The sequence below is a fragment of the Ambystoma mexicanum genome, chromosome 12 (assembly GCF_040938575.1).
Source record: "Ambystoma mexicanum isolate Mex_15411 chromosome 12, UKY_AmexF1_1, whole genome shotgun sequence".
In the NCBI taxonomy this organism is placed as follows: Eukaryota; Metazoa; Chordata; class Amphibia; order Caudata; family Ambystomatidae; genus Ambystoma; species Ambystoma mexicanum.
This window is the reverse complement of record NC_090936.1, coordinates 524061615-524088566: the sequence shown is the minus strand read 5'-3', so window position 1 is coordinate 524088566 and position 26952 is coordinate 524061615. Positions and strand designations below refer to the sequence as shown.

General features: G+C 47.8%; 1 protein-coding gene across 1 annotated transcript in view; it reads right to left on the bottom strand.

Annotated features, from left to right (window-relative positions):
• PATL1 (PAT1 homolog 1, processing body mRNA decay factor) overlaps positions 1-26952 on the bottom strand; it is a 706345-nt gene that overhangs the window by 513284 nt on the left and 166109 nt on the right. Inside the window, exon 5 of the mRNA XM_069628825.1 lies at positions 26236-26439. Coding sequence (XP_069484926.1) covers positions 26236-26439 — 204 coding nt within the window. The remainder of the gene's footprint in view (positions 1-26235; positions 26440-26952) is intronic.

Genomic DNA, 26952 nt, shown 5'->3' with positions numbered 1-26952 from the left:
CAACATCTGCTCCTTAAATGCAGCCCATTCCCGCGGAGTCGAGGACTTCATCGGGCATGCCACTTTCCTCGCGGTTCCATCCTCTGAGGAGGACGGGGAAGGCGACCAGTGACGGTGCTTCCGAGAATGGCGCGACAAGGAAGAAGAATGGCGGGAACCACTGTGGGACCAAGAACCCTGGGCTCCTCCCGACGTAGAGAGTCACCCCTCAAGTCGTCGGTGCACATCCCTTTGGATTTCGATTTCCGGGACTTACTGGGTTTAGAACCCCTACCTACCTGAAGCTTCCCCTTATGCTCCCGCAAGGCCTTGGCAGTCAGCGACTGCCATTTTGAACAGTCGTTGGTGTTGTGACTCTCGCCCAAGCACCACAAACAAATGCGATGCGGGTCTGTGATCGACATTTTAGACCTGCAGTCCCGGCAAGTCTTGAATCCAGACCGCAGAGTCAGAGGGGTCGAGGAAGAAAACATCTCTTTGATGAAACACACGAGGTGTGCCTAGTTCTCGAAGCAAACCCGTTTGCAGAAAAAACGGAACAGAGGCTACGGGTGCCATGTGTCCCATTTATAACATCCGGTGACGTCGCCCTCGACGGAGGACTTCGAGGGACATCGACCCGACGTCATTGACGCAGGACGCCATCTGCCTAAAAAGTTTCCGAAGTGCACAGCTGTGGACATTACATGTCAAAGATGTGGAATACTTTGGAGGACACAATCCATTTGAAATGTAACATTTACCTGGTTATAAAAAACTGGATGGCATCGAATTGGTTATGTCTGAATGCCGGGAAGACCAAGTTGATAATTTATGGGCATAAACAAGCCAGGGAAGGTCTTGATCAGGCCTTTGCTAGTTTTTTTGATTGAGGGCAGTCGGATTGTAGTGGCTACCAAGGTGAAGACCCTTGGTACATACATGGAGGCTAACCTGAACGCAGACGCCCATGTGGATTCTATCGTAAAAAATGGTAACTACTATCTTGGAGTATTAAGATTGGTCGGCCCCATGATCTCTAAAACGTAACCGGGCAAAGCTAGCGCGGGCTGTTACACTTTCTCGGCTGGACTATTGCAACTCCCTACTGGGAGGTTCCAGCAAAGAGGCTATTCAAAAACTACAGAAAATCCAAAAATGCAGCGGTGCGCATAGTCCACCAAATGGCACGGAGAGAACCAGAGTCCACAGCCCATAAAGAGCTGCACTGGCTACCGGTATCAGCCAGGGTCTTGTTTAAGACATCGACTTTAGCTCATAAATGTATCTATGGGGCTGCTCCCATGTACCTCAAAGGGTAGTCACTTATCTTGCCACTAGGGAACTCTGATCCACTAAGGCTCGTCTCCTCAGAGTGGACCGTGTTAAAAGATCCCAGGGAAATGGCTGTTCTTTCCCTGGTTTGGTGGCACGGGCGTGGAACGAGTTGCCAGAATCACTCCGGGAGGAGGGAAATCTTGCCTTCAGGAAATCATTAAAGACCAGGCCGTTTATGTAAAATAATATGAGATGGATTCCCCTCACAGCCATGTCCCGTTGTTCATCGCCTGGACGCCCTAGGGCTTTGGCGCTTCATAAATAAAATAACATGGCCCGAAGAGGAGTGACGCCTCTCCTTGGAAGTCTACTTCTTTGTCGACGAGGATGACGAATAATACCTGGACTTCACCTTGTTCGATGCAAAGGCGTGCAAGTCGACTCCACAGGTCTGTGCGGCCGTAAACGTGAGTCCTTTGGCTTATCCCCCTGAGGCGCAGACTAGCCTTGAGAGGGGAGGGGGGGCCCGACGCTGTACTACTCAGCACCGGTCGAGCCACCGAAGACTCGCTGCCTTTTCCCCAAACATCTCACACTGGCCTAGCCTCACCAGTGCATTGCTTCTTAGGCATCGGCTCTGCCAACCACGCTCTCTGGAGCAATGGCAACCTCTTGGCCGAAGGAGTAGAGGACCTGCCCCTGCGGGAAGAGGCTACCTCCAAAGCCGCATAGGCCCCCTCGTTCAGCCAGAAAATCAATCTCATGTTGCGGTCCATAAGGTCTTCTGGGAGAACCCCAGACCGTTGTCACAGTTGTCAGCGGAGTGATTGGGGTATAAGCAGTACAAGCAGTCTGCATGGCCGTCCCTCGCGTACACATTCTTGAGGCTGCAGGTCTCACACGACCGAAATAACGACTTCTTTGAGCCCACAGATGACATGATGGGACCTAGAAGTATCAAAGAAGCACTGGAACAGCGAAAGCTGTGCAGAAAAAAGAACCAATTCTCTGGAGAGAACACAAGGTGATCCCAACAGTTTGGAAGACGGTTGAAATCTGAAGGGAAACCATGGGGGTAGGGCTATATACTGGACGTCCCATTGGTGCTGCCTAAAGCACTGATGAAGACGTTGATAGGACACTAAAGGTGTCAAAGTTTTTCCATAGGAAAACCACTATATTAAAGTTACAGAGGTTTCCCAGCTGGACGATGGGACATATTCACAGCATGTGAATCCATGAAAGATCCAATGCTGGAGAATGTTAGTTCTCTAAATAAGGTCTATGGTTTGGTCTGAAAGCATAGTGTTGTGTTTTTAGAATTGTGGTTATATATAATGTGATAGTACTTATTCCTCCCAAGATTTATCTGGACCTACTTGCACTTAAAGAAACCATTTTTTATTTTTACAATACATAGTGTTTCCGTGTTTCTTTGGACCATATGTATAATACAATTTCTTTGTACTGATTCTACAGCTCCCTCACCCTCCTAAGATATGCCTGGCTGCCCGTTCTATGCTACCCTGAACTCAGGTGGTACAGCCTTATCCTAAGAGGGGAGTCTTGTATTGTCAGAGTTGAATGGTTTTACTAAGCCCTTAGTTGGACTTAAAAAAAACCGTCCCAACATATACCCATTGCACTACATTGCGAGATACTGTGTGCAATGTTAAAAAGTTACAAAAGCGTAAAAATGAAAGGAAAACAGTTATACTGTACTGATAGTCTGAAGGACTGATCAGCGTCCCCATAACAAATGAGCAAAAGGTCAGGGGAGTGAAGCTGAAGGCTTCACTTTCCTGCAAAAAATCAGGACAGGGTCAAGAATAAAAGCAACCAGTTTGGGCGTTAATATAAACTATGGAGGGAAAGTTGCCAAATGAGACATCTTTCCTAACAGTGACAATCCCCTCCATAAAGCTGGAACTAAGAGCCACAGGGCCAGTCAATGGAGGGGGTCCATGCTGGGGGGATGGTACCAATGTCCCAACAGTTCATTTCCCAAAGGTAAGGTCCACCAGCAGCAACATCTGTGCTGGGACATTGGTAGAATGAGATGGTCCAAATTAGGAGGCCAAGCAGCACAGTCTGGATGATGGATGTGCACAAAAATGCCTACATTGCCTCGCTGGGTCATGGGGAAAGAAGGTTACTTTTGGGTGTCAGAGACAGAACTTCAAAGTCTAGTTCCTCAGAGCTGAAGAGATGCTTCAGCCATTTTACTGGGTTAAGTTGTCTCACTTGTTTCTTGGGGATAAAAACTCTGCATTAAGTAAGCTACTGTTGAAGAATAACACCTTATATCCCTAAATGAGGGTTAAGGTCTGACTCTAAATTTACAAATCACTAGTCATGCGCCACCCTTCTCTTCTCTTTTAGTCTTCCTTTGTTCAGTTTCTCTTTTATTATCCTAGGCAAATTGTTCTATATATTGTTTTGATAGTTTGTCTTATGTTTTGTATTTAAGCTTCCCGATTGGCTGGCTGCCTAAACCTTTGTTTTAAATCTCCTGATGGGATTGGCGGGCTGGCAGAAGCCAGCCCAAAAGAGGAATTAGATATATAGGGAAAATCAGGGCTGCTGGATTTTTGAAAGGTGACCTAGTCTGCTTGAGGATTTTCTGCGGTTTCCCTCCATTGCTGCATTTCTAGGCCCTCATGTGACAATACTGGCCGGATGTATTGTCCTGGCCATAGCTACAGTTTGGGTTTTTGGCTGCTGGGTGTCCTCATTCTGCGATTGGACCCCTGCATCTACTGGGACCAGCCCTTCCATACATGGCCATTTTACCACAATTTACTGCAATCTACTACCAGGGTGTACCGCCTTGATTTTGGAACCTGCTGCCACCTGGAAAGGTGTTGGCACTCCACCAGCCTGCTATATCTGCTGGCCTGGGCCTTCTCTGGTCACCACCACCATTGTCCTGCTTAAGGTGCCCTTTTTGCTGGTGGGCAGACCAGGTATGTCAGCTAAGCTGCTAAGGTATGCATTGTGCAGGTTCCTCCATTGTCCTGGAGCCAACTCCTGTGAAGGACTATTTTACCTTTTTTTGGCTTTTGCGGTAGTCCTTGGCTAAGGGTGTTGTGCTGTTAATATGGTGTTTCATAATCAACCCATGGGGAGTGGGCAATGTTTTGAGAGTCCTCCACCCAATTATGGTAAACAGGGAGACACAGATTTTAGCCAAACACAATCAAGTTAGGTAGCAGAGCAGCAAGGCTTACTCTCATTAGGGCTTTGAGAGTGATCTAGGGCCACAATGAGTCCACACTGAGCAACACTGATAATTCCAGTTAGAGAGGCGGTTAGGGGAGTTTTCCTAAAGTCCACTTTAGGTAAGACTTTATAAAACTATCCCTTCAATAGAACGGTCCCCAACTCTTTGTATAAGTCTGTACTACCCAAAGGATCTTGGTAGAATGGCAGAGCAGCAAGGCTTATCATAGGATGAAGATGTGAGCTGTAGGTAAGTACACTGAACCCAGTAAATGCAATAGTCCAAAGAAACTCTTACACAGTAAATTTTATATTAAAAATATACATTAACGCGCCTGTACACAAGTGTTTCTAGGCACGACAAGACAAGGAGGGGGAAACAGAGGACAAAATAACGATCTTAGTCAGACTTGTGTCATTCAGATCGCGCAAGTGCGGGGAAGGGGAGAACTGCCAAGGGGGGTGGAGAAGTGCAGGTAATCAGAAAGAGCAGCCAAGGGTTGGCTCATAAGTGCAGAGAGAAGGGACTGTAAGGTTACAGTTACAGACCACAACTGCTTGGTTACCTAAACGGCAGTGCAAGGTGCAAACGGACCGGCAGGGACCTGGGCCCAAGTTCATAGGGTGACCAGTGCGTGGAGCGGACGGGTCATCAGCATGGGAGAGGAAGAGAGAAAGCTGAAGTGAAGACGAAGGTCTTGAGCAGAGCCAACTCCGGTTCCAGAAGCAACTCAAGTTTGAGAGGCAGGGAGGCTGTTCCAGAGGGTGGCCCCAGCCAAAGAAAGATCTGCCCCAAACTCTGCTTGGAAAAACAACCGACCCTCAGAGTTGGAGGTGGATGAGCGGAGCGCTTGAGAAGGGAGATGTTTAGGAAGAGAAATGTTGAGGTAATGTGGTCCTAGGCCGCAGAAAGTCTTGAGGACAATGCATAGGGTCTTGAACTTGATCCTTGCCGCCACTGGGAGCCACTTAAGAGATTTCAGGGTTGGAGAGCTACGATCCCTGGACTTGAGGCCAACAAGTCTTGCAGTCCTGTTCTGGATAAGTTGCAGAGGGAGAAGAGTAGAGAAGATTTAGAAAGAGGCTGTTGCAATTGACCAGCTTCGAGAGGACCAGAGCTCTGAAGACTGAACTTCTAGGGAAAAGTGAGGAAAGGAAGAATACCTCTGAAGAGATGCAGCTGATAGTTCGACTTCTCAGAGACATCGGAAATGTGAGGAGAGAAGGAGAGGGTGGAGTCGAAGACTACCCCAACGTTCTTAGCCTCACAGGTAGGAGCAGGAATAAGGTAGATACATACTTATTTCACCAACCAACCTATATAGGAATTCTTTAAAATACTTTTCAGAGGGGATTACTTCAGTAGTATTTGCTCGCAGTTACAATTGTTAGAGTTTGACACCAATGACAGTTCTACCGTATTATCGGTGTTGCTGCGCACTCGTGTTGCTTTACAGATAAACGGTAATTGTATTTAATTAGCAAAACCACATCAGATAGTCTTTTGGAAGGAAAAAAGGTTGGTTGTACACACAGAAGCAAATTGAACAAGATACTTACCCGTTACTATTGTTCTCCAGCATGGGTCTGGCATGGATTCACATGGTCATGAATATTCTCCGTCGCCAGGCTGGGAATCCTTGGTAAAAGAAAAAACAGTTTCACTTTCACTTACCATCTGTCCTCCTCCTATAAACCAATCACTGAGCTCTTGGTCATACTGCCCCCAGCCAATGACTGCCCTCTTCCTAATCCCCTCCTCTGGCAGCCATCTTCAGATTTGGAAGCACGTAAAGTGGTAGTATGACCAAGAAGAGCCTCAGAGGGGCAGGGGGGAGGGTTCACATGTGAACCCATGCCAGACCCATGCTGGAGAACAATGGTTACAGGTAAGTAACATGTTCCTTCTCCAGCATGGGGTCTGGCTTGGATTCACATGCTCATGAATAAAGAATACATTACACATCCACGGGAGGTGGCAAGGCTCAACAGAAGCAATTACTCTTACCTCCGGAACAGGCTCACCTTCAAGCTATCAGGTTGCGTAGTACTATTTGGCCGACCCTGGACTAGTCTCTGGAATCCCCGTCGACGTAGTAGAATCTTGTGAAGGTGTGCGTGGACCTCCACATAGCAGCCCTGCAGATGTCCAGCAGGGGCACACCAGACAGGAACGCCATCGTCGCAGCGATCGCTCTGGTGGAATGGGCTCTCGGACGGCCGGGTAGCAGTCGGTTTGCCAACCGGTGACAGTGTGTGATGCAGCCGGACAGCCACCTGGAGATGGAAGCCTTGGACAAGGCCTTCCCATGGTTCACAGGACCAAAGTTCACGAATAGTTGACATGTCTTCCGGAAACTCTTTGTGCGTGCCACATAGAACATCAGCGCACAAGCCACATCCAGCAAGTGCAAAGTACTTTCAGCCGGCGACAAAAGGTTTTGGCAAAAACACAGGCAACACCAATGGCTCGTTGAGGTGGAATTCCGACGGCACCCTTGGCATGAAGGAGGGGTGCGTCCGCAGCATCACCCTCATGTTGTGAAAAGTAAAATAAGGCTGTTTGCAGGAAAGGGCTTGGATCTCACCTACCCTCCTGTCAGAGGTGATGGCCACGAGAAAAGCAGTCTTCCAAGTAAGGAACAAGAGGGGCCTGATGCATAGGCTCGAAGGGGACCCTCATGAGCCTTGTCAGTACCACGGTGAGTTTCCACACCGGTGGCAGGAGCCTTCACCAGCGCGAACGATCGAAACAGTCCTTTGAGGAACTCCTTGAGGAGACGGTGGGACCAAAGAGTAGACCGTCCTGGAGATCTGGTGTAGTGGGAGATAGCCGCCAGATGCACCTTGATGGAGGTGTGTGCCAGCCCCGCCTTGGCCTAGGACAACAAGTACGGAAGAATCTGCGGGCCGTGACCCTCAGAGGGTTGATTTTCTGCATCCAGCACCACGTTGAGAAACATTCCCACTTTTGCCCGTAACAGTTCAGAGTCGACGACACTCTGGCCCTGGCAAGGATCTCCCTGCAGTCCACTGGCAGCTCGTACCCTCCGAATGCTAAGGCTGCAGGAGCCAAGCCTTCAGGTTCCGCAATCCTGGGTCATGATGTAGGATTACGCCTCGTTCTCTGGCGAGCAGATCCACGACCACCGGCAGCGACGCGGACAGGCTGAGAAGATCTGGGTACCAAATCTGCAGCAGCCACGGCAGGGTGACACGGATCATCCTGCATCAGCACCGTTTAAGTTGATTGATTACTCACTCGCAGCAGGAGAGGCAACATAGGAAATGCGTACAGGAACAGGCCTTCCCACGGGAAGGAAAACGCGTGCCCTCCCCAACCCCCATGCTCCTCGGCTGGTGGAACTTGCTGGCAAATCTCTGGCATTTGGAGGTTGTCGCCTAAAAAAGATCGAACTGGGGTCTGCCCCACTTGAGGAAGAGGCTGTCCACTTGTGGCAAGAGCGCAGCACCCTGCTGAGGGACTCAGCAATGGTGTTCTTGACTCCCGCCAGGTGAAAAGGAATGAGGAACATCCCTTGCGCGACAGCCTAGTGCCACAGGTCCTACGCCTTTCTGGAGAGCGCCAGGGATATGGTACCCCCTGCTTCCTGATGTAGAACATCGTGGTGGTATTGTCCGTGAAGACCCTCCCCACCTTGCCCTTGAGGGACGGAAGGAACGACTTGAGGGCCCACAACACTGCTCGCAGCTCCAGGACATTTATGTGGAGATCGCTCTCCTCCAGTAGCCACAGGCCTCTGGTGTGGGCTCTCCAGCACTCAAGGGAAGCCTCCGTGGTGACCATCTCATGGTATGAGGGCTCTGGAAATCCATGCCCCCAGCGCTCGTGGAGCTCACGCCCCACCACCTTATCGCTCAACTGAACTCCTCGTCGAGAACAATCTTGTCTGCGAAGCTTCCGGACACCTGGATCCACTGAGCGTTCAGCAATTCCTGAAGGGGTGGCATCAGCAGCCTACAGAGTATGATCAAGTAAATGCACAAGAACATCACGCCAAGCAGCAACTTGATGGTCTGTCCTGTGGCGGTCTCAGCCGTTGCACCTTGCGTAGAATGGCTGCTATTCTCTCCTCTGAGGGGGGCGCCACGAAGGAGACTGTTGAGCCTGGCCCCCAGGAACAGCACGTTCTGCGATGGTATCAAGCAGGACTTTGGATAATTCACTGAGAACCCCAGATCAGTCAGCAGCCGGACGGTCCTCTGTGTGTTTGACAGCCACTTCCCCCGATTGTCACAGATGAGCCAGTCGTCGAGGTACGGGTACACATGTATCCCTTTTAGACACAGATGGGCCGCCACTGGTGCCAGGCTCTTCGTAAACACCATGGGCGCTGACTTCAGTCCGCACGGAAGGGCCTTGAATTGGTAATGCTTTCCCTGTACCACGAAGTGTAGGAACCTACGAGGCTTCTCGTGAATGGGAACATGGAACTAAGCGTTCTCCAGATCCATCAACGTCAGGAAGTCTCCTTCCTCCAGTTAGCCGAGCACATGCTGCAACCGGACTATCCTACATTTTTGGGACTTGAGGTAATTGTTGAAACGCCACAGGTCGAGAATGGGCTTCCAGCCCCTGGTCTTTTTTTACCAAGACGTATCTGGAGTAGACCCCAGAGTCACTTTGGAACAAGATCTATTGCCCCTTTTCTTATCATGGCCAGTACTACCTGCAGGAGCTGAGGGATGTGCTGCTCCTGCCGGGGCACTGGTGGAATCCGGACACTTCTGGAATTCTAGACTGTCCGTGGACGAGAGCATTCAGCACCCATTGGTCAGTGGAGATCTTTCCCACTCGCTGACGAAGCCCACCAGCCGACCTCCCACCGGGGAGCATGTGTGGGGCCCCGACGTCCTGGCTGGTTCAATCCTGCTTCAGGGCCTGCGTGCCACCTTAGGAGCAACGTAGGCCACCTCCGAAAGCCTTGGAACGACCCCTATAGGCATTCAGGGTCATGGAACAGGAGGGCTGGCGATACAGGGATGATCCCCACCGAAACCCTTTGATGACCTGGATTTCCCTCCTGAGGCACGAAAGGAAGGACGATGTTGCTGAAGCGTGCCAAAGGCACAGGCCGTCTCTGTGTCGGTCTTAATAGCTTGCAGCGATTCGTCGACGGCCTTCCCAAAGAGATTGTCCCTGTCGAGAGGCATGTCCAGGACCCTCGTCTGAACTTCCTGCCGAAAGTTGGTGGCTTTCAACCAGCCACAACGAAGCGGCAGACACTGTTCCCCATCGGACGGAACCCTGTGTCCGCAATGTCCAGGGCAACTGTGATGGCATGGTCTGATGCCACCTCGCGCTCCTGGAGGATCTCCAGCGCCTCGACCAGTTTGTCATCAGGGAGAAAATCCAGCAGCAGGGCAATCTTATACCACAACTCCCTGTCCGATCTGGCCAGGATCGCAAGTGCATTCGCTAACTTGACTGTCGTTGCTGCCGAGTAGATCACCTTTCTATCCATGGCATCCAACTTCTTCCCCTCGCTGTCCGGGGGAATGGAGGCTGAAGATGAGGGGTTTGAAGACTTCTTCCTCGCAGCCGCCGAGACCACTGAGTCTGGGGAGGGCTGCCATCGCAGGCACTTGGGTGCTGACTCTGGCACCGGTACTTCTTTTACAGCTTGTCTATTTTGGCCAGGGCTGAGGCGGATTTCTCATCAATGCCAGGCCTTCATCCCAAACGTCATCCAGTACAGGCACCACCAGAATGGTCTTCCTCTTGGCCTCCCAGCGCTGGTAAAGAAAACCTGCCTTCTTCATCTCTTCTGGCGTCAGCTGGAAGAGCTCAGATGCGCGAGCGACCATGGCGTGGAAAGACCCCACTTCGTCTGGGGGTGAAGCCCTCAGTGGCTGGGAAACGCTGCCCTCGCCGTGAGCCTACCCATGTCCCTATGGGGGACTGGAGGGGAGAGGGCATGTGCAGCGGTTGATGAGGTAGCGTAGGGTGCTGCTTTCTCTTCTTTGCCGGCAGGCGGTCCGGTGCCACAGGTGCAGTCAGCATCCTCTTCTGGATCTCTGACACCAGCGTGTCGTGAGTTGAAAGGATAGCCAGCGATACGTCCCTGGGAGGTGTCAGTTGGGGGCTGGGGGGGGCAAAATAGGCTTGCTGGGCCCAGCGCCCACATTGTCGTTCCTGCCATCATCCCCCTCAGCGCTACCGCCGGCATCATCCTCCTCAGCGTTTCCGCCGTCATCTTTACCCAAGTCCTCCTTGACCGTGTGAACGGACACCAGGTCCTCTTCATCTGAAGAAAAACTGGAGCACGGTAGAGGCCGCAACCCCCCCCCCCTTTTTTTTGCATCCTGAGGGGTCGGCCATCAGGCTCAGGAATGGCATCCTTTTCTCCAGCATTTTCTCCACTGCTTGGCTGAAGGCTCCTGCCTCAGGGGGAAGGGCCACTCTGGGCGCAGTCGGGATCGAGAGGGCCGCCCCCCACCAGCTCAATCGTCGACATGACCCACCTGGGTCTTCAGGGGAAGGTCGGACACCTTACCCTGTGCCTTGGTCTTCTCCGGATTTTCCTGCACCTTCCCTGGGTTAGCCGATTTCCACTTAGAGGAGGAGCTGGAGCGATGACTGGAGATGGAGGCAGACGGTGGAGAGGTTGGCCTGGTCTTGGGCCCCTACGGATGGAGTTCCCTCAAAGGACTTAGAAGCCTGCTCCTCGGACCGGCCGGTCCTGGGTGAGGCATGCCCCCGCTTGCCTCACAGGGTGCAGGCCTTGGCAATGAGCAATGCTCTGAAGCAATTGGCATTGAGCCGCATTGGACTAACAAACTTCTTTGTCTTTACAACTTGTGGATTCAACTTTTTTGACTCTACTAATTGGATGAAACTATGATTTATAAAATTACGCACAACAGTGAAAATTATTTCAATCTTTCTACAAGGCGTGGAGTGCACCTGAATACTTATGTAATCGCAATTGGAACTTATATTTATAAAATGACTGCAGCTTATCTAGAGCAGTTTGAGAGCATCTGGCCTTACTGGGTAGATGCAACATTTTTTTGTCAGCCAATGTTGAAGAGCACACACAAAAAAAAGACTATTTTTCGATCGATTTAGTGCGGCCTTCATTATTCTTCCTTTTTTCCCACCCCCACCCAATCACCTCTGAAAACAGGTGCTTTCACCCTCCAAACGCCTATCCCATTATTTCTGCACGCTCCCCCATCCCGGTCCCTATCTTACCCCCAACACATTAACGCATGCAAATACACACACCTTCTCCCCGCCCCCTCCGCATACACACACACATACACATACATACATACATACATACATAACCTCTCCTCCCACGTCAGTTCAGTGTTCTCCTGCCCATCTCGATCAGCCGGTCAGCCCCTGCTCGCACTCGTGTGTGGCAGGGGCATTACAGTTCAATTTAGAAAGACTGCGCTGTGCATTTACAGAGCCGTCTTTCTAAATCGGTCTTTATTTTTGATTTAAAAAAATAAATACATTTTTAAAAAAGACCTTTTCAATGCATACCAAATCTTGGAGAGGAGAGTGGCAAATAGGTACTCGCAGATAAATATTTCTGTCCAGAATTTCCAAGGGAGAATCATTGAATAGCCAGCAAAAACACGTTTTCTTTGATTTTCCACCCATAATTTGAATTTTAGTTTTTGAAAAATCAACTTTAAGAACGTTTTTAAAATCGGTTTAAGAGGATAGGGCATTTTACGAGTGTTGTAGGCCAATCAGGGTTTGGCCTAATAGGATGGTGTGGTGTCGTCAGCGTACCCGATCCAAGGCACCAATATATTTCCTATACGTGTTGGAAAATTACGAGCAGATTCAATAACAGGGCCCACATTACCGACATAAATTATAAAGCAAAGGAGCTAAGAAACAGCCCTGTTTTAAACCACGATTGGTGGGAATTTCACGCATAGTCTCTGCAGCCTGATTTATCAAACAACCACAGTAGTGTCAGAATATCGGGAAATAAGAAATTATAGTAACACACATCAATTCCCCAATTTGGCCCAGAGTAGCAGTCGAGAAATAGAATCGAACACCTTAGTAAGAGCTACGAAGCAAAAATAAAGTTTACCCCTCACTTTGCCCCTAAAAGCGGAAATAACGTGAAGGGCACAAATATTGTGCAAAGTGCTGTGCCCTTTGTGGAAACCTGTCTGAAAGGGAGACAGTAACCCTTTGGCCATAACCCATTGTGAACGTTTTTTTAACAGTATGGCAGAGAAATATGTTTGGCTAATATCCAACATTGCCAAGAGTCCAATCTTGTGGATTGGCAAAACAACCCTTTTATTTCTTTTTATTGATTTTCATTACAGTAAACATGGCAAACTAAGCATCCCCACTGCTCCTCCTCCACCCCACCTCGCCAGAGAGACTCCAAATATGCTGTTCTTATACATTCATTTCCACCTCACAGTATATCCAGAATTCTTAGTCTGTGTGGGCACCATTGCACCATGTAGTCACTTTGAAGATATGTTAGCACACTTCCCCAGTCCCGCATCGCCTGGTCTTCTTGGATCATATATGTTGCCCACTTCAATGACACAAAGTTACACATGCTTTTAAGCCACTCAAGGTCTGTCAGTGTCTGCCTTTGTTTCCAGTTTTGCACTACCACCAACCATGCTGCTATAGCCTCGCATCTCTCTCCTCGTGTACGTTTGAGCTCTGGTTTCCATAGACTGCATAGCCATACCTTTACTTCAATGTTATCCACCCCTTGGAATATTCTTTTAATCTGACTTCACCCCATCCCAAAATGGAGAGAGAACTGGACAGTCCCACCAAATATGGGACCAGTCAGATCTAGCCATGCATCCTCTCCAGCAATCGGGTCGAACCGCTGGGTACATTGCATGAGGCCACGCCGCGATGTAATGGCACTGGAACATCACTGTATTCCACATTTCCTTTGAATGAATGGAGTGCGTTAGTTTTGGTATATTGCCTCAGAGACGTTCCCACCTTTCCCTTGTTTAGTTTTTCTGAATGTGGTCTCCCACCTCTTAATTTATCTCCATTGTATTGGGGTTATGCCATCATTGAGGAATGTATAGAGGACAGACTAATTTTCTTGATCCCAAATGGGTTGTAATAAATAACTCAAACAGGGTTAGCTGGCTTGTGGCGGCTGTTTTGATGCAGTTTGATACATGTGTCGGTTAGCCAGTGGCTCAGTTGGCAATAGCGGAGTTTATCCCCCTCGTTTATCCCCATACTTGGTTTGCATTCCTCAAACGATCTTAAATGTTGCCCTTGAAACATGTGTATTCTTTGACATTTTGCCTCCTTACAAACCTTAAAAGATACCCAATCAACCCAAAGCGGGAATTGGGGATCTTGGAATGGTGGTAAAAATGGGGACAGGGCCATAGAGAGACCCCCTTGCCACCACAGAGTCCCAAACATTAATCACCAACCCCAATATTTTGCTAATTCGCACCTTCAGTGGTCTATGCATCTTGCGTCCAGATAGGGGTGTCCCCGCCACTGCCCTATCTTGCTGTGCCCCATTCGCCCATTACCTGGAGTTGTGCTGCCACACAGTATTCGCGAAAAATTGGGGAATCCCTGTCCACCCAGATTTCTCAAAGTGGTCAGGGTACACATCGCTATCCGGGGAGGTTTGTTTTGCCATATATATGCTGATACAATTTTATTAAGTGAGCCAAAGAAAGCTTTGGGTACCTGAATTGGGAGCGCTTGAAAATATATAGGACTCTAGGTAGAACCACCATCTTCACTGCTGTCATCCTCCCCAGTGTTAGGGGAGTTTTCCTAAAGTCCTACTGGTAGTAAGACTTCAGTAAGCTATCCCAGTGGTTTGTAGATCTCCAACTCTTAGTATTAGTCTGTTAGTCTGTACTAACCTAGTACCTTGGTAGAGTGGCAGAGAAGTCAGGCTTATCTTAAGAGGAAGATGTGAGCTGTAGGTAAGTACAATGAACCTTAGCTAGACATGCACACGAAAGATGCTCTTACAGGTATAACTTATATAAAATTATACATGTATTATATATACACTAGAACACTTTGGAATACTGGAGAAAACACTTCAAAGGGCACTTTCACTTTTGTGTTGGTTCGCGATTACATTTGTAACAATGTTAGAAAGGGAAAAGAGAATGTTATCGTTACCAATTATTGTTATTGGGATTAATGTTATTGTTATCGATTACGAATTTACGTATGCGCAGTACGGTAATAGATTTACTCTGCAAACACATAGTAAAGTCACTTAAAGGTAGGAAAATGGTTAGTGAGTGTAACATTAGCTTGGTTCAAGGTTCTAGAGAGGGTTTATTCTCCTAGTAAGTCTTTTAAGTCCCAAAATGCAACCCTAGCTAAATGCTGTTCGGAGAGGGCTCAAGGTCTTTACAAGTAGCAGAATACAAAGAGTTCCTGAGGATTTCTTCCAGCCACTGTTATAGAAGCAGCAAGTTAACAACTAATCAGGGAGACCTGAAAAAGGACTTGATGAAGGGACACAAGCAGCGGCTTGAGTTGGCGGTAATAGGGGGTGACCCTGGACCTCTAGGTGCACTCAACGCTCTGGAGCAACATCTTGGAATCAGGTAAGCACAGAACCTTAGATCAGAAGTAAATGGTTGTGCTGGATGCTCCGCGATGTTGCAGCTCTGGACTCGCCCTCCGGATTCCTTGGTCTGATGACTGAAGGCAGGACAATAGACAAGGTCTCTCAGGAGCAGTCTCGACAGAGGACCTGGGGCACGACTTTCAGCAACTTCCCGGTTCACTCTGGTTTTGGCACCTTTTCTGCAGCACCAACAAAGGACACAGATCACCCAGTCAATCATCTTTGCTTCCTGCAGTCCCACACTCTGATGAGGGGGTCTATGCAAGTTGGATCAGATCTCTGGAGTGTCCTTACGGGTTCAGCAAGGATTTGGACGGATTCAGCCTTTCCACAATGCTGCACTCGAAATGGGTAGCAGGTCACCTGGTATTGGGGTTCCGCAGCTCTGGTAACTCCTAGGACCTCGGGAGATGGCTCAATTCAAAGTTGGTCTGGGGACTGGTTGTTCCAATCAGCCAAAGGGAAAGAAGAGTCCTCTTTGTAGGTCCTCTGTGACATAGAAAACTGGGTCAGGACAACAGTGGTCACTTCACGGTGTTGCAAAGGGTCTGCAGGCATCTCTGGTCGTCGTCTTCTTTGATTACTTCACCTTCAAGTGGTCGACTTGCTTTTCACTCCAGAAGCCTCACCTTTTATACAGTTCCAGCACACACTCTTCTGCAATCTCTAAGCATTTTACAGAAAGGGGCATTTGGCTGTCCAATCAGGACAGCCAGACCGCCTGAGGGAGCTGGTCCTATTCAGGCGGAACTCCCAAAGGCAAAACACACACAGAACTCCCCCCTCCCAGAATGGTAGAAGAACGGATAACAAAGAACAACCAAGCTAGTAATGTCGAAAATAGAAGCGAGGTCTGAAGTTGGTACCTGGGTGCCCTATTGTGGACCACCGAGGCTATGGACATAGCCTGCGGTAAAAAAACTAAACAATAGTTGGTAGAACACGTCCACCAGCCATAACTAGTAGATTCGCTATGTGACTAAAAAGCCACAGGAGTAGAGAGAAGGGGGACACTAGGTACCCCTTTGGCACTCCACTGAAGGTGGGGTGTGCCAATCTCTCAGACTATAGCGTTTTGGGAGAGATACTAAGTATCTTAAGAACAGTAGTTACTTGAGGATATATACAATGAACCTCAAAAGGAGGACCCCAAGGGACCTCTGCAACACTATGGAGCAGACTCCATAGTACAGGTAGAATACAAAGAGTAGAGTTCCAAAAGACAGAGCCCACAATAACGAATGAGTAGAAAAAGGCTCCACTCATTCAGGATTGAAAGAAAAAGGTCCAGAAGTCCAGCAAAAGTGCAGGGGGTCTCACTAGGAGAGGGAAAGAAGCGTATCCGCAGGAGAAGCATTACGCCATTAGCCTGCCGTCAACCAGCACCAACCAAAACAAAACGTAAGTGTGGCAAGGGTGGGGACTGAAGCAATTACTTCACGCCAGAAAGCACTACCACCCTTACTTAAAAGTCTAAAACATTATATTATGTTACATCATTCAGTCACATAATAAGGTCATGTTCCGTAATAGCTCCGCTATATTAAACTTTGCTTCTTGACTGTACTCCCAACACCAGTGAGTGTGCCCTAATCAGCATCACTTTGTTAAAATTGAACGTAGAAAGTGTCCCATTATATAGTCCCTGTGTTGAAGCTGAATTTAGAAAATGTGCCTAATAGCATCACTTTGTTAAAGTTCAATTGTGAAAGTGTGCCTAATAGCGTCACTGTGTCAAAGCGGAATTTAGAAAGTGTGCCTAATAGCGCCACTGTGTTAAAGCTGAATTTAGAAAGTCTGCCTAATAGCGTCATTGTGGTATAATTGAATTTAGAAAGTGTGCCTAAAAGCATCACTGTGTTGAAGTTGAATTTGGAAGGTATTCCCAACATCATTGAGTGTGCCTAATAGCGTCACTGTGCTAAAGTTCAATTGTGAAAGTGTGCCTAATAGCGGCACTGTGTTAAAGCTGAATCTAGAAATTGTGCTTAATTGCACCACTGTGTTAAAGCTGAATTTAGAAAGTCTGCCTAGTAGTGTCATTGTGGTATAGTCGAATCTAGAAAGTCTGCCTAATAGCGTCACTTTGCCAAAGTTTGAACCTAGAAAGTGTACCTAATAGCATAATTGTGGTATAGTTGAATTTAGACAGTCTGCCTGATTAGCGTCACTGTGCTGAGGTTGAATCTAGAAAGTGTGCCTAATAGCATCACTGTGATATAGTTGAATGTAGAAAGTGTCCCCAATATCACTGTGCTAAAGTTTAGTGGATGGAGTGGATATATCTCTGTATCTCCTATTTATGCTATGTATATGCTATGTACCTGTATCAACATGTTATCTGTATCACATGTTTACCCTATCCATCCTGTCGCTTTATATATGTATGCCGCTATGTACACCCCAGTCTTGCTCTCGTGCTTGGTCGCAGGCGCTTTACTGATAACCACCATATCACACTACTACGCTTACTCTCTCCTATTCACCATCATTCAACTAGAACAAAGCTATGCTATGACACATTCGGCCTAGCTGTTCTCATACTAACATGACCCCACAAACACCTTATCATCCTAATAAAACGCAGCTAGCTGAGCACATACCGGCTAGCTTAGGCGTCGCCTCAGGCCTCACACAGCCAGAACAGTTCAGTCTGGGTGTCCACCCTCTAGACTGAACACATCCAACTGATTTCCTCAGCACCACACCTACTGCTAAGAAGCGGCTATCATGAAACAACCACACCAGCTGCACACATATCCGGTGCGCCCACGGACCATACAACACTCTCCCTCTACTGACTTGAACTGCGGTTCCCAAGGGCGTTCAACCTACCAGCGCTTTGAGGTCATACCAATGATACATAAGGCGCTATATAAATGTCAAGTAACATAACATAACATCAAAATGACAAATCTACCTAAAACCTGAGTGTTCCAAAGACACCAAAGAATTCAAAGAGGAGGGGGCAACAATTCCAGGTGCTACATAAGTCGAAGCTGTAATGATAGGTTGAGAAACAAATCTAGTTGGCAGGATTGCCTCAGAATCCCTATAATTAGTAGCGGTTTTAGTCAAATCTGGTACCATATTCAATGGAGTTGTGCTGCTGGGGTGTATGCATCGATTTCATCATTGGTCTCTAGTGAAAGTAGATTGTCGAGATGTGGGTGAGGATGCTTTATGATTGGTGCATCGTAATATAAAAAAAAAAAAAGATACAAAATCGTCTGTGTAGTTGCCATATTTGAAAACGCCATTTGCTTGTTACACCGAGATCATTTGAGAGCTAACTGGCATTTGCAACGCCTTTTACTGAACGCGTTTAGAGTACTCTTAATCCGAGATCTCCTTGCATAAAGCCTCCATTGCATCTTCTTCTGTATCAGCAATATTAAGAGAATCCTGTTGCGGTACTTTTGCACCCAAAGGTGCTGAGCTTAGCGCAGGGGTTTCCCTGCACAGGGTTTATTTGATTAACAGTATACACACAGCCTTGCGTTTGCCGAGGATCACTTGATGAATCAATCTTCTTGAAAAAGTCATCCTTCCTCCCCTCTGAATCAACAATCTTCTTCATATTAGAACCGGATTTACAGTCAAGAATAATATCAAATACTTCGGCTAAAATACATTTCAATTCATGCTGCTCTGCAGCCATGTTAGTTAAGAGTATAAATAAAGCATCCATTTTATAAAGGATAGTGTTAATAGAGGAAAGAAGTTACAGCTCCTGCAAATAAGTGTTCTTTGATGAGACTGAAGCGTCATCTACACTATCACTTTCTTCAATCCGAATCCGAACTGGAGAAAAGCTCTTCAAGGTTTGGGCTTGCTGACAAGTTCGAGCCAATAATATTATTCAAACTAGTTGAAATTGGCCACAAAGAATTTCACTTGTAATTTAAACATAAATCAAGTAAAGAACCTGCATTGTCTATGGAAGGTGAAAAATGACGAGTACTATTGTCGAAGGCTCCAGAAATCTCGACAGGAGGAGGTTGCTCTAGTAACGTTTCTGCAACCAGTGAGAGGGTCATTGCCAGGTTGAAGAAAACAGTAATTTTTGGCTCCAAAGCATAAATCATGTTGGGTTTATCTTTTTTTGGACGAGGTAAATCGTTGAACCCAGTCAGGGCGTTTCGTAGGGCTTTGGGAACGCTTCCCCCCCTATTAGACAACCCGCTGTGAAGTCCATATCATTGCTGGTTTGTGGATTTCACGTGAACAAAGAACGTTGCAGAGAGATTACAAGCAAAACAAAGACGCTTACCGTTGCAGGGAGCGGGTAAAAGAGGGCAAGGCACTCGAGGCAATGAGCAGGAAAGTTGGTACACCCCCAAAACAAGCCGGTCCTCGATAAACTTGTTGAGTAAGGGGGTAACCTTACCCATTACACACCAAAACACTACTCACACTCTGCGTAAAGTGAGGCAATTGTAATTTAGATCCTCTTCCTCCTGCCGGCACAGCAATAGATAGCAAGAAAAGACCATTGGCTTTAGAGAAGGCAAATCCAAAGCATGCCAGAACACTCATCGCTGACTTCTAGTCAAGCATCCTTCAAGTCAACAGCAGGAAAGATCAACAAGGCGGGACACCCTGACCAAAAATAGCAGCCAGCAGAGGTAAAACAGCATGGACACCATCCCATCAAGACAGGTTCTGCTCAACACCAAAGTGGAGTCTGCAGGAGAATGAAGGAATCCTGGCTGAGACTTCTAGCAGCAGGAAACCCTAACTGGGATGTGCCTAAACCACCGTATTCAGCCAGTATAGGCAGAGGCGGGCCTACAAACGTAATAAACTGTGGGAATCTTACTCCAGCAGGTTAGCAGACCTGGTTCTTCCAAATCTCCATCAATAAGAGAAATGGCAGGGCCCTAAGAAGGTGCCCTAGAATGCCCAAATTGGGAATTTCTAACATGGACCAGTGTTCAATATCAGCAGTATTCCATCTTGCGTGGGATAGTTAGCCTGGCTGGTTGCTATGTTTGTTGAGGTGTCCCTTATATGTGACAGGATCAGTGACATGACCCTGTCAAGAGGGAATAGGACCCCTCTCATCCTAGGGCATGAGGCCTACCAGAGTGTATACCAGAGTCAATCCTGCACCAGAGGTGAGGTGTAGGAGTTGGGACGGCCCCGGTCTTTGTCTCTTCTATGCATGCTTGGTTAAGTGAACTAAATACCACCTTTTCATACCCTATCACCTCTTGTGCACAATGCTGGCCAGTTTCCTCTTGTCCCATAGGACTACACTACACAGAAGACCAGGTGATCGAAGAAAGAGCAAACAACCCAACCAGGAGTGAGCCGGTGAGGGACTGCAAGACAGCACAGCGATCTGCACCACAAATCATCACTCCAGATGCACTGGGTAACACGGAAATGAACTGTAAATCTGATTGTACCTGCTGCAGGGTGGCAGAGCAATCTGCTCATCAAACCGGCAATTCAGATGCTCACTGTGATATTAACTGTGAGGTTGATTATACCTTTACCGGGAACAAAGAGCAGTCTGCATATCACACTGTCAATCAAGACCTTCCATATTTTCCTGATACGAACTGGGAGATTGACTTTACTTTGAGCGGGCTATCATTTCCAAATGTCGATGGGGCTTACGGCCAATTATATATGTCATGTACCTGTAACCCAACCCTTGGGGAGAAGGAAGTCATTAGCCCGGGAATCAGCTGAGGGAGATAACCAATGGAAGGGGGGAATAAAAAGAGGGGAAGAAAACCAGACAGTGAGTTGTTTTGGTGAGGTCAAGGGAGGAAAAGGAGGGCCAAAATACCAAGCAGAGCAAGGATGGCGCAGAGGGCAGAGGAACGTGTAGGTGGATTGCTGAGAGCAGGTGTAAGGTGGGGTATTGCTTGGTGGGAGAAAGTGGCACTTGAGTGTGAAAGTGCATGCAAGATGAGGGAGATTAATAGAGGTAGAGTAGTGGGTGAATACAATTGAGTGGGAAGGTGACTGGAAGAGTGAAAGGTGGGTGACTGCGAGAGAAGGTGTGGTTGTACTTATAGGCACCATATAAATGTACAATACAGCCAAGGTGTAGCCAGGTGCCACAAGGTGGGGTGGGGGACAGGAGAAAAAATTTAAAACACAATAGCGGTCCTAGTAGGCCTTGTAACATTCGGATCGTGCAAGTGCAGAAAAGGAACTGCTAAGGGGACAGTGTGGTCAGGGAGGAAGGATGGGAGAGGGATGGGTAGTGAGTGCAAGGGTCCACAGGGTCTAGGGAAGTGCTAAGGGGGCCAGGAGGGCAAGTGCCAGGGAAAAGGAGAGTGGGTAGAATAGTGCCAGTAGGGTGGACCAGACTCAGTGGGCTAGTCAGGGAAGGGTGCCCGAGTGCAAGTGCTGATTATAGTGGGGTTGGGGGGGCAGGGGGGTCTCGTCGAAGAGGGCCTGGGCCCAGTTAGATTCATAAGGGGCCAGGAACCAGTCCCAATACAGGGGGCAATAAAAAGGGAGGGTGAGGGGGAAGGAAGAGGAGAAAAGGAAGGTATTGAGGAGTTTCCGGAATTTAAGGATATCTGGATCAAGTCAGAGGGGCTGGGAGGCCATTCCAGAGGCAGGTCCCTGCTGAAGAAAGATCTACCACCCTCCCACTCTCTGCTTGGAGAAAATTCTGACCAGAAGAGAGTTGGACCTAGAGGACTGAAGGGCTCTAGCAGGGAGGTATTTAGGCAGAAAAGTTGGATGTAGCGAGGTCCCAGGCCCCAGTAAGCCTTGTGGATGATGCAGAGGGTCTTGAATTTGATCCTTGCAGTCACCGGGAGCCAGTGGAGAGACTTTAGGGTTGGAAAGATGTGGTCCCTGAGTTTGAGGCCAAGGATAAGTCTTGCAGTTCAATTATGGATTAGTTGAAGAGTATGAAAGGAGGAAAGAGGCAGGTTGAGGAAGAGGCTGTTGCAATAGTCTAGGTTGGAGAGAAGCAGAGCTTTAGAGACATTGGCCCTCATTACAACCCAGGCGTTAAGGGGTTAACGGCGCCGTAAAAGGTGGCGGTGCCTTTAAACCCTTAACGCCTGATTACGAGGTCCCTTTGCGGGTGGCACTTTAACGCCTGCTTTTAGCAGGCGTTAAAAAACCAACCCGCAAAGGGACCTAGGAGCTAATTACGGCACCGTAATTTATGGTGCCTTAATTAGCGCCTTCCCCAGTCCCATTGAGCCCTATGGGGCAGAAATGGGAATGGGGAAGGGCCATGGCGGCATGGGGAATTACCGCCCCGCCAACCTCGGAATGGGGCGGTAATTCCCCATTCCGCCATGGCGGAGTCGGTAAGTTACCGGCATGGACCATGGTGCTATTAGCACCATGGTCCAACGCCTGGGTCGTAATGAGGGCCATTGAGTTTCTGGGGAAGGTGAGGAAAGGGGAGAATGCCTCCGAGAAGGTGAAGTTGATAGTGGGCCTTCTTGGCAAAGTCAGCGATATGAGGAGAGAAGGAGAGAGGAGTTGAAGATGACACCCAGATATTTTTGCAGGGAGAGGACCCAAGGAGGGCGGCTAGAGAGTAGGAGGAAAGGGGGGGCAGGGGTTCCAATGAGAAGGATCTTAGTCTTACTGACTGTTAGGCAAGTCTATATAAAGTCCAACGGGTGTGGGACTTCATAAGACTTCTCTTGGTATTAGGGACCCAACTATATAGGCCTGTACTACACAAGTCGGTAGGGTGGTTGAGCAGCCAGGCGTATCTTAGCAGGGAGTAATTTGAGCTGTAGAGCAGTACAATGAAATCAGTTCACAGAGGTATCCAAGTAAACACTTACTCACTTAAAGTTATATTAAAATATATTTATTTATATATACACATTAAGGCAGACAAGCAAATCTAAAATGCAGCCACTAACAATAACATTCAATGTTAACATGGAATACATTTATTTAAGAAACAATAATGCAGGTGAGTAACCTTTTCTATGCTTTACATATCCAGCACACAGAGTGACGTCAATTAAGGTCAGTATCAGCATTGATATGGGAGGGGAACGTTTCAAAGTTAGGCAGAACACAACTAGAAACTGTTAACAAGTACACTCTCCCAGAGGGATATAGGTCATCGGTTTCCTGGCAATAAGTGTTCACAAATGGAGGAACCCGCATTGCCAAAACCAATAGGATCAAGAAGAGGGACCTTTGGGAAACCAGGACAGCCATAGTCAAATGGACAGTTCCAGTTCTGATGAAGATCTTCAGAGGAAAAGTTAACCAGTCAGTGGTTTTTGAAGAGACACAGGAGCTCATGGGGAGCCTACATGAAGGTGCACAAGCTGCAAGGCCTGCACAGAGGAGTTTGTCAACTCTCAAATGAAGAAAAGAGCACTTTTCCAAGCCAGGAAGCACCAAAAATGGCACAAGGTATTTACAACGCAAGCCCAACAGTACCTGGAAAGTGAAGAAGAAATTGTAGCTGGCTTCCTTCTAGGCGCACCGTTGCAGACCCAGATTCCTGCTCCTTGGTTGTGGTGACGAAAGGGGGGACCTCAGGTGGGCTTCTGCAGCAGCACTCGGGAGAAGGAGTCGTCAGCAATGGATTTAGCTCACTCCAGCAGCTCTTTGTGGTTTTGGCAGCTTTTTCTTAGCGCCAAGAAGAAACTAATACCACCAGTTGGATTCTCTACGATTACTCGGTCCTGAACTCTGGTGAGGGGACTTTTCGTGAAAAATTCCAGTCTCTGGAAGTCCACACAGGTGCCTGCGAAGTTTCAGCCAGATTCGATCTTTGAAAGACGATGCACTCAATAATGGTTCAGGTACCCTGGGTATTGGGATTCTGCAGTCCAGGAAAGTCGCAGCAAGTCGGGGGGTGGCCCAAAATTAAGAAGGCAGTTGGTCCCACCAGCATAAGGGAGGAGGTCGTTCTTGGTGGGTCTTCCCTGTCGATTTGAAACTAGGTTGGCAAACGCTAGAAGGCTTCACCGATGCTTCTGGGGTCCAGGAAAGTGCTGCTGGCGTTGCTGCTCGTCTTCTGCTTCAGATTCCTTGTTCCAGTGGTCGACTGCCCGTGGTCCAAAAATCCTCACCTTTTATGCTGGAACTCATTCATTTACAGAGAGCTGTCAATCACCTGGGGGTTGGCTGTCCTCCAGTAGAGCCAGCCACCCAGTTCGAACTCGTTTCAGCCTGGCATACCTACAGCCACAGGACAATGAGGTTTCGGGCTCCTCCCGCACTTCTCGCTTCCTGCCTTACCAGACACACTGGAGCCTGGGCAGGCTTTAGGACTGAAGCCTGCCAAAGGCAAAACTCACAAAGGAATCCAATCTATTATAAAGGATAGTAGAAAAGCCCAGAAAGAACAGACAAACGAAAAATGGCAAAAAAAGAATACCGGGACATTTTGGGAAAATGGTCACCCATGGGTGCTGTACTGCAGCTGAGAAATCAGCCTGCTAGTAACCTGCACAAAAGGTAGTAAACCAGTAACCATTGCCACCAGCCATTTAATTTAGTCAGCGTAACAAAATGTTACACGAGTAGTGGGTGAAGGAGTTACAATGTAACACCCCAGCACCCCACATAAGGTGGTGTGTGCTGGACCCACAAAAGAAAAGTTAAGCAAGATAAAAGTTATCTTACTATTTCAATGGACTTTTCAGTGACACTGCACAAAGGGAGCTGGGTGTCACAAAGCAAAAAGCAGATACCGGTGTTCAACAAATGGAGTTTACCAGACTCCATAAAACAGTAAAAATAAAAATCCCAGTCAGAGAAAAAGAAAGGGTGAGTGGAAAAAATTTGACTCACTCAGGAGATTAAAATAAAAAGAAAGTCTAAAGTCCAGCAAAAGTGCTGGGGGTCTCAGCTCAAAGGGAATTTGCGCACACTGAAAATTCTCCCTAGTACTGGCATTAAGGCAGAGATTGTGAACAGGCCATAATACCAGAATAGCAGAGTAGGGAATGAGAGAGGAGGGAGAGGAGGAGGAGAATAAGGGGAGCTCAAAGAAGAGCTGTTCGTAATCAGCATAACACTGGAAATTAGGAGAGAAGGTGGAGATCAAGTGGGCAAGAGGTGCAAGGTAGATGTTGAAAAGCCAACGCAAGAGGATATAGAGGCCTGAGGGACGCCACAGGTAGAGAGTGAGATGGAGGAGAGAAAGGGGCCCAGTTGCACATGGGAAGGTCAGTCAGAAAGGGAAGAGGTCAACCAGTTCCCAGACTGGGATGTCAAGGGTGTCACAGACCCATTTTATAAGGATTGTATGATTGACAGTGTCGAAGGCAGAGGAAAGGTCGAGAAGGATGAGAGAGGAGGGTGGAGTTGCAATCTAGATTTGAGAGCAGGGGTTTGCGGTTGTTCAGGAGAACAGTTTCCGTGCCTCTGGATGCTCTAAATTCAGACTGATGGTCGTGGAGACAGCCAACAGATACAGTGTGATGGATTAATTGGAGATGACCCATTTCTCCAAGAGTTTGCCCAAAAAATGGGTGGTGAACTAGGGTGGTAGTTAGCCAGCAGGAAGGGTCAGCAGACTTTTTTTTTTTTCCTAAGAGGGGCGGGGGTGCACAAGAGAGGCGTGGAGGGAAGAAGCCAGTGCAAAGGAGTGATTGCAGAACTCAGGCAAGGAGATACTAAGAGTAGCAATGTTGTCCTTGATAGCTCAAACTGCATAACAGTTCAAAATCACAGAACACTTCAATCTAGGAGACTACTGATCATTTATGCCGTCTGTTAGGAAAGATTTCTCTTTAGGAAACTTTCCCTCCATATTCTATGGACCCCAAAACATTTTGCTTTTGTTTTCATACCAGGCCTGACTTTACAGGGAAATTAAGCCTTCAGCTTCACTCTTCTGGCCTTTTGCACATTTTGTTATGGGGAAACTGAGCAGTCCTTCAGATTATCAGTACTGGGAAACTATATTTGTCTTCCTGTATATCAAAGTCCTTTATTGCAATAAACATTAAAAAAAGATAATATTGAAATACAGCAAAGATCTTCCTAAACTGACCTACACCTCACACCTTTTGATTGAAAATTAACAAATGCGCAAAGATTTACAACTGTGATGAATGGTTACCTGCACCCAAACATCAGTGTGCACAGCTTGTAAGCAGACATACTGCTTCCCAAAGACACTGCCTGCCAGCAACTCTTACTTTATTTTATAGCATACCTGCTGCTGACTGAAATTTGCCATTGTGACTTGCTTGGGAGGTGTTCCGATGGGCACTGCCCGGACCGGTGGGCTGCCTATGACCGGAGAGGTTGAGCGCCTGGGCAGTGCCCGCTCAGATAGCTCCCGCTCTGGCTCCTCTCGGCTCTGCTGCAGTCTGTGGGCCAAGTCATATTCCTGCATGATGGATGAGGGGGCCATATCCTACAGGGGGAATAACAAAGCTAGTTAATCATTGGCTATTTCAATGCTTTTACAGACTGAAGCATTAAATTACTTAAAAATGACAAGGGGATGTATTTCACTATTCTCTTTAACAATGATTCCTTTGCTGAGGCATGTTCTACTTTTCTAGGTTCAATTACTCAATGCTGCAACTGCTGGAAACTTAAGTGCTTATCCTTCCAAGCCAGTTAGGGTATCGCACATTTATCAACGTTGTTTGTACATGTGTATCGGATGCAGTTACAGATATCGTTGTGCGAGCCAGCTGCATGTATACATTTATGCATGGTGCTTTTAAGTTGTGCGTGTGTATCAACTGCAGCTTTTGTCGCCACAATCCGCTCTTATCACCATACCCTTTAGCAATGTGGGTCTCTGACCTAGTCTGAGAGTGGAGTTTTACTGTGCTGTCAGTGCAGGTTCTTCTGCCCTGGCTGGTGGAGAAGGACATGTGATGTCATGTCTGCATGTGCATGGAATGTGGGTTAGCTA